General features: G+C 46.6%; 1 protein-coding gene across 1 annotated transcript in view; it reads right to left on the bottom strand.

Annotated features, from left to right (window-relative positions):
• Nucleotides 1-9,231: 9,231 nt before the first annotated feature.
• Nucleotides 9,232-16,016, bottom strand: part of Apaf1 (apoptotic peptidase activating factor 1) — a 65,672-nt gene continuing 58,887 nt past the window's right edge. Inside the window, exons 26-27 of the mRNA XM_041674928.1 lie at nucleotides 14,927-15,073; nucleotides 9,232-11,616 (exon numbers count right to left, since the gene is read on the bottom strand). Coding sequence (XP_041530862.1) covers nucleotides 11,470-11,616; nucleotides 14,927-15,073 — 294 coding nt within the window. The 3' untranslated portion in view covers nucleotides 9,232-11,469. The remainder of the gene's footprint in view (nucleotides 11,617-14,926; nucleotides 15,074-16,016) is intronic.

Genomic DNA, 16,016 nt, shown 5'->3' with positions numbered 1-16,016 from the left:
TGAAGGAGGCTTCCACTGGGCTAGTTTGCTCCTTTATGACCTTGTCTTTTCTCCAGTCCTCTTACAGACCATCTCTGTTCATCACATGTGTCTTTGTGACCATGGTGGTTCCAGCATGAGGTACATGGCACGCTCCCATCAGGAGGAATTCAAAGATATGGCTTGCATAGCGGTGTGATGGGACAGTCTCCTTCCGCTGGTGCCACTTGAAGGGGCAATAAGGACAGAGAAAGCTTCGTGGCAGGGTTAGCACCTCCAGACCGGGGGGACACACAGTTGTGGTGACCCCCAGGAAGGAAGGCAGGGGTGACCCTGATCCCCTGTCCATTCTTCACCCCTCCACCTGCATGACACAAACCCACTGAAGGTCGGGGCCCAAGAGCAGCCCGTGACCAGAGCAGGGCAGGGAATGAAAGGGGCATTGCCTGGGGCAGAAAAGCCAGCTCAGGCATGGGATATAGGATGTGTAGCTGATTTTCTTTTTATTTAAGGAAAACCTGATATTTGATAAATTCAGTAACCAGAAGGTAAAAGTGACAGCCCTTAAATGCTAACATTAATCAAAAGAGAACTTAAACGCTCCCTTTACAGAAAGACTTGAATTCAATTGATCCATTTAATGTTTTTCTTATTAAATGGTGTTCTGTAATAAATCTGAATGACTGAACCATATGAAAATTATGCTCGGCCTGTTAATAAATGATGAAAGTGGTTTTCCTCAAGCTGGCCTGCTTGGGAATGTCGCCAGCCTCTCTGATGTTTGGATAAGATGGAATAAAAGTTCCAGCTGAAAGGGTGTGTGGCTACACTTGAAAATCAGTGAAAATTTGCACTTGGACCCCAAGTAATGTTACTCCTACTCCTAAAAAGAACTGAGAATCTGTGGAGTCGTCTGGCTTCCAGTGAGCTGGGATGTAATGTCTGTGTTCAGAACTATGTATGAATAAAGCCTCTTTACTGACATTACATCTAAGTCCTGCTTGTCGGCTGGCCGTTCATTTCCTATGAGGAGCAATTAAACGGTGATAAACTCTGTCTTAATAGAAACCATGACCAACCAGCCTAGACCAGCAGCCTCTCCTCAGCCAGCCCGCCTACAGCCCTGGTCCCCACAAGTCCCGTTTGGCCCCACAAACATTTAGTATGGTTGACCCCAGGAACAGAGTCCTGCTTCCCAGAAAAACCAGCCCCCAAGCAGAGCAGGACCTGTGACCCAGTCCCCACCCAACACCTCTCTGTACCCACAGAGAGATCCTCTACATGGTCTTACTTCTGACCTGGTGGAGGGGCTGCGACAAGTCAGGCTCAAAGTCAGCTCACAATGAGGTAATCAATGCTATCAAAGCGATCCACATCCGATACCCAATACAGCTGTCCTCTGAAGTCTCCATGACTCAATCAGGCTGTCCCCACAGGGACAGTGCGTGCTACTCTCCATTCCGAGAGGCCACAAGGCAGCCCTGAGGAAAAGTTGAGACAGCCCCAGGAAGGAGCTACATCAACTATTTCCCGACATTTGAGAGACTGATTTCTGCACATTTCTCAAAGGTGCATGCCCACTGTGTGTGTGTGTGTGTGTGTGTGTGTGTGTGTGTGTGTGTGTGTGAGAGAGAGAGAGAGAGAGAGAGAGAGAGAGGGAGGGAGGGAGAGAGAGAGAGAGAGAGAGAGAGGGAGAGAGAGAGAGAGAGAAATTCCAATGTGTTGAATGCTGAGTTGGGAGACAGAAGAAAGGCACTTCCGGCATGTTTCATCAGCATTTCCAGGGTGTTCTATCTTCAGAAACCCCGGGAGGTGAGTCAGGTGTCCTTTGAGAGGAAACTATGCCTCAGCTCCAACTCATGGTCAAGAGTAGAAAGGAAGACCCTGCCTCTGCAGGCTTTCTAAGAAAGCTGGGTTCTTATGGGAAAGGAAGACCTTTTGAAATGTTGGCAACTAACCCACTGTCTAAAAGTTAAGTGTAGGGTTGGTGAGATTGCCCACCAGGAAAAGGATGAGATGGCACATTCCTGGAACCCACCTAAAGGTGGAAGAAGAGAACCAGCTCTGTCAGGTTGCCCTCTGACCTCCACACGCCTGCATGCGGCACAAGGCAGTGAAAGCGAGGGAGGTGGCGGCAGAAGATGCTGACACTGCTTCTGATATTTGATCGCTTTATGAAAGTATCCGTTATGAACTGAATCTGGTGACTAGAAGGCCAGACACAGCCATGGCTTCAACCAGGGAGTGGGTGAGTTTTCCTTCACGCAACATGAATTTCTGAGACAGGCCACGCTGGTAGCTGCCTGTCATCCGAATCCCAAGGCTCATCTAGATTCCTACACTGCCAACCTAAGCCTATGCTTTCTAGCCCTGAGGTTAAGACCTCTTCGTCTCAATGTAGCTGCCGGAACGCTATCCTGAGTGTTCATATTCCAGAGAGGAGGAAAGGATGGTAAGGACTGAAGACCGGTAGTGTTGCCTGGGCGACAGACCTTGGAAGAGGCTTTCTAGAAAGCTCCACCCTCCAACTTTACAAAGCTCCCGGCCCATCCCTACTTACTAAGACGATAAAAACTGTTATGGTTTTCGATATTTTTGACGGAGCCCAGTGGAACTCCCAACAAAGTCAAGGCTGTTAGTGAAGGAACAGGGAGAAGCTGGATTTGGGGGCGGTCACCACAGGAAGGGGCAAAAGGCAAAAGCAAGGTCACACGGGTGAGAGGAGGAGAGCCTGTAGGGGGTGCTGGTGATGATTCTGGGGACAGTCCCTTCAGCTGTGCTAGCACACAGATGTGCTCACTGGCTCCGGAGACCATGACAGCGGCAGAGCAAGGTTAAGGAGCAGCTCACACAACCCAGGGGCGTGCGTCTGTAGTGCGGAGGAGACCGGCCTGGTCAGGCATCACGGCCAAGGGCAGAGGGCTCGATGTGCCTTAATCTCTATGAAATCCTGTAATCACACAGGAATTTTAAAAACTACTGTCCAGATCCCAATCAAGCTCTGATCTCTACCTACATCCTGGAATCACATAGGAACCTTAAAAGCTACCGCCTGGGTCCCGTCTCCTGCAAGAGGGCAAGGTCTGGGATGGTGGTGAGAGGTAAGGAGCACGACAGTCCCCCAGAACTGCCCACAACAGCGGTCTCCCCCGCCCCGAAGTAGATCCCTAAGGATACTAAACCATTTGTCGGGGTCACACTGCTAGAACATTAGCCCCGTCAACACTTGCACTTGGCTCAATGGCCAGCCATGCCATCCTGTGCCGGCATGCCCAAGCCACGGGCCAGGTAGGCCCCCAGTCTTAAGCACCCCTCATCCCCCATCCTCCTGGACTGCGCCATTGGTGCACACACAGGCCTAAGGGAATGAACAGTGAGGAAGAGAGCAAGTGACAGCCTCCCTGCTCAACCAAGGGTCTCTGGAAAGGCAACAGCCACAGGGAGAAAGAAGCAGAAGCTGCTCAGATGGAGCCGAGTTCCCTGGTGCAGAAGCGGCAGGCGCCCGGCCGAGAGATGAGGAGCCCTGGGCAGGACGGGCGCCAAGAGTGACTGGGTCATCACTGTGGCCAATGCCACACGCCTGATATGTTCTCCTTTGCCTCCCATAGGCCCCGGGGTCCTTGGCATATTTCCTCTCTGACGGATGAGGAAACCAAGGCTCTGTAAGGCTGCAAATGGGAGGAAGAGGAGATAGATGACCCCAGTCTGACACCAGTTTGGAATAAATCCTTAAGGAGTTCCAAAGCAGGGGCTAGGGAGAGGGTTCCGTCCATAGAGGGCTTTCCTTGAAAGCTCTGAGGACTTGAGGGCCTGAGTTTGAGTCCCAGAACCTACGTAAAAGGCCAGACGTGGTAGAGTAGTCTGTAATCCCAGTGCTGAGGAAACAGAGGCAGGTGGATCCCTGGGAGTCAATGACCTGCCAGCCTAGGCTCGCTGGCAAACCCCAAGCCAGTGAGAGACCCATAAGAAACAAAAGAAGATGGATGGAACCTGAGAAACAACATCTGATATTGTCCTGGGGCCTGCATGTCCAAACACGCATGTGCATATTCACTGTACACACGTGAATATGCGCACACGCGCCCGATTCAAAGTAGAAACAGGCCCCTCTGAAGAAGAGTCAAGGTTACTGCTAACAACTTCTCACACTCAATGCTGCAGTCACTTGAGAACCAAGAGCAGGCCGGCAGCTGCCAAGCACTTGCAGACCCAAAGCGCTCCCACCTCTGCTGCCCACCAGGCTCCTATCGGAAGGGCCAAGGGCATCCCGGTAAGTACCAGGATGGGGACTCTGACGACCAGAGGCAGAAAATGTCATCTGATGTTGACGGCGGGAGCTGATGCATCGCTCATGCAGCTTATGGACAGAGTACAGAAATGAAATGATGCTTCCAGATCCTCCTGCCCCAGGCTTCTGCAGGAGAGCCGGACTGAGTTACCATGGGAGGCAGTTAGATTGCCAAACTCCTGTTTCCCACTTGCCGATAGCCTAGAGACTTGACGTGTGTGTGTGTATGTGTGTGTGTGTGTGTGTGTGTGTGTGTGTCACTACCAGACTGGCGGATTATCTTCCCCAGACACTGAAAGGCAAGCCTGTGTCCCCCAGGTAGTTCATCTCCACGAAACGCGGTCACATCCCACCTGAAACTTGTAGCTGACCTGTGGGTCTGGACTTCCCCCAAATAGGAAAACCTGGGTTGGATGCGAGCCCCAGCTTCATCACTGATAACTGGGGGTTAGTTCTTCCAAAAACCAGGTGGTGCCCCAATATAATCCCAAAACTTGGAAGAATGAAGCAGGATTGGGAGTTCGAGGCAAGCCTGGAATGAGTCCTTGTCTCCACAAAACAACATAAAAGGGGGCGGGAAATAACAAGATGGCTCAGTGAGAAAAGCCAGCCATCCTGATGAGCTAAGTTCAGTCCTCAGGACCCACAGGGTGGGCTGACTCCTGTCCTCTGACCTCCACACTCACACTACGGCATGAAGATGCACACATGCACACAAAATTAATTAATTTAAAAAAATGAAAATTTTAATTTAAAAAGATTGTGGATGTCTAGTCTGCAAACCTCCAGCACTGCAGAAATGAAGTGAGAGAGGCCATGCCTGGAGCAGACAGGAAGTGTTTCTGAGGATGCGTGATGCCACAGTCTCTAACGCCTTAGGATATCCCCCAGCCCTGGTCAAGTCCTTCTCAGCTCCCGAGAGCCCTGCTGAGACTACACACACCAGACCTGGGCTGTGGATGCCCCTAGTCCAAGGTGATGGGAAATGGCAAGGGGCCCTCTCTATTCACCTATTCACTCTGTGTGATCGGCCATATTCCCAGTCCTGGAGTTCTGACCTCATAAATGCATTTACAATGAATGCTGGCAACTCACTTTCTAGAGTCATAAATGAAAATTCCCCAAGTTTTAGTCTTCTCATACTAGCAGGGAGACCCAGGAGCAAATTATCACCAGTGCTAAGTGACTTCAAAGGCCTGGTCTCTGGTGGGCACCATATTTGATCTAATTCTTCAGCCCCTTCCGTGTGAACAGGCGCCTGGAAGGGCATTCCGTCTACAGCTGACCTCACAACTCAAGAGTAACTGAGGTTCCCATTCAGGCATCTTAATAACTGCTTAACACACACACTGTTCAACGGGGAGGCGATGCGAGCGAGCAATCTTCTCCAGCGACGCTCTTCCGAGACTGGGAATTACTAGAAAGTCAGTTCTCCTTCTCTAAAGGTCACTAGAAAATTATAACAGAAAGCGTTTGTTGGATAATAGACGGCCTCTCTCACAGACCTCAACACTCCGGGGATATGTTTATTCATCCACTGTAATTTAGCAGCAAACCTCTTTCATCCAAGGAAAGTTTTACATTCCCCTAAATGATGTGTCTGTCACAGGACAACGATAAAAAAACGGGGCCATAAGGAAAACTGGTGATAGATTACAACGTGATTCAGCAGCTTCACAATAACCTTATAGATGGGGAAGCAAGAGAATCCCGTGAGCATCCAGGCACTCAGGAACTCAGTCATCCAACATCCACTGAGCCTCTAGTGGCAGGACGAGCTACGTTAGACGCCAGGGTGAAAGCACATAGCCATTCAAGGTTGTATGATCTATTGGTGGGGGGGGAGAGGATGCAATAGACAAATAAGCAATGCCAGCAGGATAAAGAAAAGGAAGTGCCAACAGAAAAGGGAGACTGTCCAAGAGAGGCAGGGAAGACTGTCGACCTTTGAAGGTTGTTTCCAAGGATACATAAAACATGAAGTTAGGGAAAAATAAAATTAGGGGGTTGGAAAGTAATAGAGAAGAAAATAGCTCATGCAAAGCCACTGAAGCAAGAAAGCAATCAGCAGACAGGCCCAGAGTACACGGATTAAAGTTTGTATTGGAAATGTTCAAAATTAAGATTAGGAAATGCCGTGAATAAGAGCGTAAACGGAAGCCGGGAGAGATGGCTCGGCGGTTAGGAGCGCATTCTGCTTGCTGTACCAGATGATCTGAGTTTGGTTCCCAGCACCCGCAATGGATTTTGAGACACAGCAGACATCCCTTGCTCTCTTCTCACAGGGGGCATGTGACCAGTGTCTTCAGCAAAGTGAAAGAAGACAAGATTAACACAAAGATCAGTAGCCTTCCTAAACACACAAAGAATACTGAAAAATCCCCATTCACAACTGCCTTGAAATAAAGAAAACAGTAAATAGGCTAGTGACCGGTTTTCAAAGAAAAAATATAAACATAAGAATATTCAATATGGCCTAAGAATAGTCATGTGAGAATTCTGAGTGCTTGCGAGAAATCGCCAAGAAAACGAGTCAAGAGTCTTGTGACCTCAGTTTCCTCAAAAACACGGAATTGTTCTTGGAATGCCATTTCATGCCTCTCCCCGCAGGAGGAGCACAGAGGAGCAGGTTGACTTCAGATTATCCAGTGCAGGTTGACTTCAGATTATCCAGTGCAGGTTGACTTCAGATGATTATCCAGTGCAGACTGACTTCAGATTATCCAGTGCAGATTGACTTCAGATTATCCAGTGTAGGTTGACTTCAGATTATCCAGTGCAGGTTGACTTCAGATTATCCAGTGCAGGTTGACTTCAGATGATTATCCAGTGTAGGTTGACTTCAGATTATCCAGTGCAGGTTGACTTCAGATTATCCAGTGCAGGTTGACTTCAGAATCCAGTACAACTGGCTATTGTTATTTATCGGCCTCCATGGAAAAACACTGGTTTTTTGGTTTTTTTTTTTTTTTTTTTGGTTTTTCGAGACAGGGTTTCTCTGTGGCTTTGGAGCCTGTCCTGGAACTAGCTGTGTAGACCAGGCTGGTGGAAAAACACTGTTTGCACATGCAGCTTGTCCTTGTGACAGAACACCTTACTCACGTGACTCTCAACACAGTATAAGTTGTCTGGTGATCAGAATGGAGCTGGCTACTGCATGAGACTTCAGTCCGCCTCATTTATTGGCTCCAGTCTCCCAGGTCCCATGGCCTCACTAGCCACCCGAGAAATAAGAATTTAAACTACAATAAGATTCCATCATCTCAGAACAGCAGTTACTTAGAAAACAAACACACTAGGTGTGATGGTGCACACCTTTATCTCCAGCATTTGGGAGGCAGAGGCGGGTAAACCACTGAGAGTTCAAGGCCAGCCCACACTACACACCGAGTTCCAGTACTAGTGAGACCACAGCCTCCAACTACACAAAACAAATCCTGCTGAGAATGAGGGCACAGGGGAACTTTATACATGGATGGAGGGAATGTAAGCTAAACCAACCACTAAGGAAGTGTCCCAAAAAACCGAAATAGTAGATAAGCTGTGGACCCAACCTAGGTGTCCAAAAACATAGTGGATAAAGAAAATGAGGTTATGGATACACAATGGAATTATTCTCAGCTCCAAAGAAGGAAATTATGTTCAGAAAAATCTATGTAACTGGGCATAATCATACTAAGTGAATTAAGTCAGTCTCGGGACACACTTGTTTTCACTTGTGGGACCTAGTTTTTGTTTGTTTTGTTTTTCAAGACAGGGTTTCTCTGTAGCTTTGGGGCTTGTCCTGCAACTAGTTCTTGTAGACCAGGATGGCCTCAAACTCACAGAGATCCACCTGCCTCTGCCTCCCGAGTGCTGGGATTAAAGGCGTGCTCCACCACTGCATGGCTGATTTTTTTATAGACACATCAAATGTATCATGTATTTGTAAACGGCACGGACGTCCTAGAAGAGAAACTTCATGGGATAAAGGGGACCAAGCTGAGAGGACAGGGGTGGTAAGAGCAGGGGCAAGGGGTTGGAAGGAATGTGCTCAATACAGCAGATATTTATATCAAAATGTCCTTACATAACAGTATCATGTGCAATGGATATACACAATAATAATAATAAACAAATATGACACAATTTCCAAGAAATCTGGAATATTTGGAGACCAACCTAAGAATACACAGAGTAGAAGCTAAGATTAAAAGCAAACAAAATATTTCAGGAAGACATACATTTTACATACGGAAAATTCCCGGAGTCCACAGAAAGAGATAACATTCAAGGACAAAAGACATTCAGAACTCTAAGCATGACCGCAGAACAACCTCTCCACACCACATTAAAGGGGCTAAAAGAACGAAGAAACGATACGAATGCCAAGAGAGAAAGAAAACGGCTCATATGGGGAACCAAATCAGAATACGATCGCCTCTCAACAAAACCATGGAAAGCCAGCTAGCACGAGACAAAAATACCTCCAACCGGAACTGCTGTATCCAGCAAAGCTGTCTTTTAAAATTGACAAACAGGGACATTTCAAGAAAAGCATGAACTAAAGCAGTTCACAGCCACCACGCAGGAGGGTGTGTGTGCGCGTGTACATGCATGTGCACATGTAGGTGTGTCCACATGTGTGTGGAGGCCTGAGGCCAATATCAGGTGTTCTACTTGATTGCTTTCTACCTTATTTTTGGGAAGGGTTGTATCTCTGACAACCTGGAGTTCAAGTCAGCTACACTGGCTGGCCAGCAAATCATCGGGATCCTCCTGTCTCTGCCTTCCTAGGGCTGAAATCATAGAAATTATAGGCTTTTTTTGTGGGGATTGCGAGGAACAACTCCAGTCCTCATATTTGCAATGACTGAGCCCGCCTCCCCAGGCCACCCCAAAAGCTGTTTTATCAACCTCCTAGCAGTAGAAAAAAAGGCAAGCAACGAGTTTGAAACCAAAATGTTTTTTGAAAAAAATTCAGAAATTTTATTGTCTTCAAAATTTGTTTAAACAGTATTCCAAGGCAAAAAAATAACACATGTAAATTATAAATACAAAAAGTCTTCAAAGCGCATAAAACACATGATACAAACCATCTTCACATATACAAAAGCCAATGTTCTGCTGTTTTTCACATAGAGGACAGCCAAGAAAAGGCTCAAAGCGCTCATCCGCAGGCTGCAAGCCAAGCCTTGTCGCCAGCTCCGAGGGCAGTGATAAGCCGTCTCCTTCCTTGTGTTACTGTGTCTTCCTCTCCACTTTAAGACAAAGATCAAGGCTTTTTAAAAACTATGTTTACTATTTCACACCCAGCTGCAGAACGGATGAGGCAGTAATGCTGTCTGAGAAGCAGTTGGCTCATTCTCACCAAGTTCTAAGCAAGACAACTATTCAGATACTTATATTTATAAATATTTTCATCTTCACTTATCACATCTGCTTCAATCACAGTAAGTGTGTAAACCAGTTCCTCAACCTACCAACCAAAAAACGTAAAAAAGAAATGTCCAAACTTCTGTCCACTCCAGTCACAGCTCCTGAAATGCCACATGGATCCCAGGGCACTGCAGAGTGCTTGGCTAGCGTGTTCCAGGCCCTGGTTTCAATTTTCGGCACCACAAAGAAACAGAAACTAAAATGCATGAGTGGATTTTTCTCTCTCCCCGCACCACAGCTAGTAATAAGTACTAACAACAGAAACAACTTCGCTGACTATCTACAATTAATGCTAGTACTCACTAATTCCTATTGCAAAATAAGATATTTGATTTTGTATTTTATATGAAAACTACCTCTATTGCTGCTGGGCAGTGGGGGCACACACCTTTAATTCCAGAACTAAGCAGAAAGAGGCAAGTGGATCTCTGTGAATTCAAGGCTAGCCTGGTCTACAGAGCGAGTTCTAGGACAGCTAGGGCTGTTACACAGAGAAACCTTGCCTTGAAAAACAAAAACAAAAAAAAAAAAAACCCTACAAACCCAAAAACTACATCCATTACTAATTTATCTCTACTGTCCTTAATAATATTTCTGGGGAAAGTGATCAGATTTAAGCTTCAAGTAAAGATCCTAAAAGAAGGTTAAAAACAAAACTCTTAAGCTACTTAGGAGTATGGTGCAGGAGGACCACGGGAACCTGTGTAGTACAATCACTGCGCAAAACAATGAACCCTCATTTCCCAGGGAAATGGGTGCTGGGGGATGGGCAGATACAGGAAACAGGAAGGGAGAAGGAGAAAGCCATCTTCTTCCAGCGTCTCGGGGAGTTCTGTGGAACTGCACAGAAACCATGGACTCTTGAAAGTCATAAAGAGAATAGCCCTGATAATAACACTGGCCCAGAAGCAAACAGATTTACTACTTCACATTTCATTGACTTACTGACAGCTAACTATGAAACAGAGGGTTAGGACAGATCAAGCAAAAAGTAAAAAACAGAGACCAGACATGGAAGTGCACACCTTTAGTCCCAGCACTGGAGAAGCAGAGGTGGGCGGATCTCTGTGTGTCGAGGCCAGCCTGGTCTATGGAGCGAGTTCCAGGACAGCCGGGACTACATAGAGAAACCCCATCTTTAAAAACAAAACAGAGTGTGCAGGGTGGTGCCCAATTCAGACAACGACAACCAGAGTCCAGCTACACACAGGCTGTCACTGGCTACAGAGAGCTCTCTCTAATGTAAGACTCCAGCTCACAGCAAGACCTGTTGACACAGCACTCACCTTGTTATCGAAACAAGCACTGCAGACCGTGCGCAACGACACGATATTTTAAAGCAAACTGGAAGAGCGCAAATAAGCAACATGATTGCATTTGGAAAGCCATACCCCTGGGGGTAAGTGTGGCTCAGAAACCAACCACCATTACCTTGCAGCATAGCCTGCATAGTGAATGACAGCATCGACACACAGTTCCTTCAAACGGTTCTCATTAATTATGCATCAAGGAAGAAGTTTACCAATGGTGTGACAATACACATATTTACATTTCATTTCCATGCTAAGAACAAACTGTTAATAACAATGATGATGAGAAAAAATTAGAGTGAACGTGTGCTCGCTTGTGTACACAGCTACACTGGCATTACTCAGCCAGCTACACTTTCGACGTGAGCACAATACCACAATACAATTCACAGCATTATAAAATGTTGGTGTTCTGAGTATCAATTCTCTTCCAACTCAAAAGTAAGGAGCTGACTGCCTTAACGCTTGGGCATCTTACTCTAGAACCTGTAAAATGTATAAAATACCAAGGTTATCAACAGTCACATATGTGCAGAAGTCAGGGGACACATGGATTTTCTTGAGGTTTGTTCCATTCGTGTAGAAGGTCTGTGAGGACTCCCCAGTGACAACATTCCACCACTGTTCAGAGAAAAAGAAAACCTTCATTAGATTGATGACTCCACCATACGGCCATGTGCAGCGCCAACCAGCTCCTTTGCCCCACCGCTCCTGAGCCACGCAGTGAGCAGGAGCGCATCTGAGGGTTACTGCTCCAGACGTCACCAGCCTTTGCTGATTGACCTGGTGACAGCCTCACAGCTGTGTCTGCACCACTGCCACTCAGGGCCGCTAGAGAGCTAAGGGACACAGTATGTAGGGAAGGGTTGGGGCTGTCTGCACATTCTCCATGGGATGGGCGCATGACTGCTTCCCTACACAAAGACACGCTTCTGGAGCACAGACTGTACCCCAACAGATATACACCCCAACTGCTTACAGTACAGACGAGGAGGGAGAGTGGTCCTCCTCGAGAACCCTTTTCACCAGGGGTGATGCTGGCTGCTATGTGTGACAACCTATGCTGAAAACCAACAGCCTCCAAAGGAGGTGCTCTAACCACATCCTTCCCTCTCCTCTCCAGCACCAAATTCACCAAGAGTTTAACACTATCCTTACCAAATGGTGTTCACAAACTTACTATCCTATTTCAGAGCTAAACTGAGGGCAGGAGACATTGCACTAGAACATGTTTTCAAAAGGCCTACAGTGCATCAGGAGCCTGAGCGCCACACACGCAACACTTTCTCGCCTATGTGCTCAGGACGGAGCCTAGCCCTCAGCCTTGCCACGGGACAGGCTAGAGTATTTTCTTTACTCTCGGTAGTAGGACCTGGTAAATGTGTATGTCACAGGGCTTGGTAAAGCTCACTAAAGCAGCACGCACTTCCGAAAACAGCACCGTAAGCAAGAGCACAAGAACACAGTCCAGCCCAAGAGAACGTGTTTCCAGTGACTCGGGCTCAGAGAAAAACCGAGTTCCTGAGAGAATCAAGACTCAGAGGACAGTGGGAACAGACAGCAGAGGAGAAACAGTTTCTGACTTCCAAATGCAGTGTCCGTCCATCTGTCCGTCTCCCACATCATTAAAAGGACTTTACAGCAGCCACTGGTTCAATATGGATTGGAAATACAAGATTTCATAGCAGCAAGCTCAGGATTTTCAGGGTGGTGAATTAGTCAATAGAGTCTATAGTTGTAGACACAGGCCATCAGAGGTTTCTCCAATGGCGCAAAGTGTGCAACAGCAAGCCTGATCCTCACGTCAACAATCACTTTAGGTGAGGACGCATCGGGTTAAACCCATCAGTGACAATAAACATGACGATCTGATGCTGATAGTGGAACAAGCCTGAGCATGGACGGCAGCAAAGCTATAGATCATCTGTACTATGGCACATATTAGCATTGCACCCATCTTACAGACAAAACAACCTTGTGAAAAGTCATACGACTAGTAAGGGGCAGAGCTGGGGTCTGTCCCAAAACCCACTCCCCAGTCATAACAGTACTCTTCTGTTCCACATTTTACATCTGCCTTGGCCTTCAGTGTAGGAATTCATACGAACTTGTCATTCCAACAGTCTGTTTTCTGTGGCATCCACGACCTCAGTGGAAGCTAAATGATATTATGTTTTAATTTATAATAATTTTGAGAGGTAAGAACATTTTAGCTACTAGACACCTAGTATCTTACTGGCACTCAATTTACATTGCTCAGATTTTAAAGTAAACAGACCCAAAATGCCTAATTTCTTGGCCGCTCTAGCAGCTGGTTCTTCTTACTCCTAATTTGTTCTGTGCCTTTGGATGGTCTCATTAACATGCTGGTAGATGCGGGCTGGGTTATAACATAATTAGTTTCACTATGCTAGTAATCAAACAGAAGGAAAAGCGCTGATTGTAGTCTATGTTAATACATAGACTACACAGACAGGCATGGCTTCTTCCGGCCTCGAGACATAATCTACAGTGCAGCAGCAGACCCGTCCTTCTACTTTGTGTCAAGGCTGCTCACTGATCTTCGCAGTACCCTAAAAGCCAGACACGATTATGCAGAGTTGCTCCAGGGAGCCCAGAGATTCTAGAAGCTTGGTGTCAAGGCTGGGCAATTGCGTTATCAGCAGCTCTCAGCTTCCAACACAGGGACAGCAACGTCTCTCCTCTAAGCACCATCCTCCGAGCTCAGAGTTATTTACCTTTACACTAGAGGACAAGCAGCATTGATAGCCCGGGAGCAATGCGCGACGGAATCAAAGGATGCCCCAAAAGGTGCCCATTAACAAACACAGCATTAGGAGGCCATTTCCAACGCAGGCTGCAGGGGTACCTTGCACAAATTGAAAAAAACCCCCTCATTTACCTTTTATAAGCCAGATGTTTATGCTGAGTGACACTACAATACTGTGGACCCTTACAACAAAGGCTTCATCCACACACATCTGAACATCTGTACTGTGAAATAATGAGATCATCCTCACTTGGCTGTTTTCAGGAAGGATCAATTGCCTCACAAAATCTTGTGAGATCAGTTGTCAATGACAAGCTTACAGAATGCCCAAGTGGTCAGCAGGATATGCAGCATCCTTTTCCAACACTCTGTCCATCCCTCTCTTTTCTGCCTCCACTTACCCCCTGCAAACTTCTCTCAGGACCTCCTAGGTTTTAGGGACTTTATTTTCCATTTCCTTCCTGTATGGAACATTAGCCAGCACTGGGAAAGGACAAGCCTTAAATGTGTGCCACAAGACAACAGCCACTGAACATAGTCTTACAGAATGGATACATGAGATGATAAATGACATCAGAACCCTACAATATGCCTAAGCCCTGACCCCAAGAGACACTACTGAGTATGCACAAGTCAAGTTGTTAGAGACAGTGGAAGGGGCACTGGCCCTTGGAGCTACTAATCACCAAGTTTTGGAAAGGTGATGAACTCCATGACAATCAGTCTTGCTCATCTATAACCCAAAGGGAGTAAAACTTGGCCATCACAAAACTGACAAGTGTGTTGGCAGAACCCAAAGTCTATAGATAATAAATGATATGTTGCTACTATTATTACCAAAAAGACAATTTCACAAATACATTTTACAAATAATTCCAACCAAAATATTTACTGCTGTGTGCCACAAGAGATGAAGCTGGGTCCTACAGGCTCAGATGGGGAGGTGAGAGCCCCACATTGCTACTGCTGTTAGCAAAGACGCTGAGAGACGTGGGGAAAAGCAGCCTTCCAGATGTCAGCCACCACTGCAAAGCTGTTGTCCCACAACAGCCTCCCCTACTCTGCTGGGTTACAGGAAACCCAGCTGAAGAACACTGAGTGAAAACCACTCCGACACGACGCAGGCTGCTCTTTCCTCACGCATCCTCGGGTAACGCTTACCTTAAGATATCCGCCAGCAGAGACAAGCATTTTGCTGTCGGGAGAGAAGCAAAGGTCGGTCACCCAGCCTCCGTGTGTAGCAGTTCCTTCCTCTACTGAAATCGGAGCACACAGATGAAGAAGCTGGCCATCTGAGACATTCCATATCTAGATAAACATGATACATGATTCATTAGTAGGGTGACCCTGAGGGTTTACCAATTTCAAAGTATACATACAAATTATCTGCGATATATCTGCAAAAACAATAGCATTATAGATCAGAATGCTACCAATTTCCACTGAATGAGGAGAGAAAAGCAGGCAAGGTGCACACATCTCTAATTCTAGCTGCTCAGGAGGCTGAAGAAGGAAGATTTTGAGTTCAGAGCCAGGGCAACGTAATGAGACTCTGTATCCAAAAACTAAAAATTAAAGGAGGTTTTTATCATTGAAATTCTAGACAATGGGGCTGGAGAGATAGCTCAGTGGTTAAGAGCACCGCCTGCTCTTCCAAAGGTCCTGAGTTCAATTCCCAGCAACCACATGGTGGCTCACAACCATCTGTAATGAGATCTGGTGCCCTCTTCTGGCCTGCAGGCAGAGTACTGAGAATACTGTATACATAATAAATAAATAAATCTTTAAAAAAAGAAAAAAGAAATTCTAGACAATGTGTGGATCAGAGAGATCAAAGCAGAGGAATCGTGACATTCCTGGAAGGCCTGGGAGACGCTCCAGCCCTGCAAATCCAAACCCTTCGGATCTTCTGCATTACACTGAACCTCCAAGTGTTAGTGCCTCTTCTTGAAAGCAAACAAAAACAACAAAACCACCACCAGAAATAAAGACATTTTCCTCAAAATTACTGGTTCCAAGGCTGCAGAGATGGCTCAGCAAAAAGCACGGGCTACTTTTCCAGAGGACCCAGGTTCAATTCCCAGCACCCACACGGCAGCCCATACATAGACAAACCCCCATACACATCGGAAAATAAAAAGTTTACAAAAAAAGTAGTTGTCCAAACGGCATCCCCGGGGCTCAGGCTTTTCACTTCCTCACAATTCTCACACCCAAGTAGTCTGGTTGCCTTTCCATGGTTTCTGACCTT

The sequence above is a fragment of the Microtus oregoni genome, unplaced genomic scaffold (assembly GCF_018167655.1).
Source record: "Microtus oregoni isolate MIOR12 unplaced genomic scaffold, Mior012 000001F_ref0000356, whole genome shotgun sequence".
NCBI classification, from domain to species: domain Eukaryota; kingdom Metazoa; phylum Chordata; class Mammalia; order Rodentia; family Cricetidae; genus Microtus; species Microtus oregoni.
This window is presented reverse-complemented; position numbering and strand designations above follow the sequence as displayed.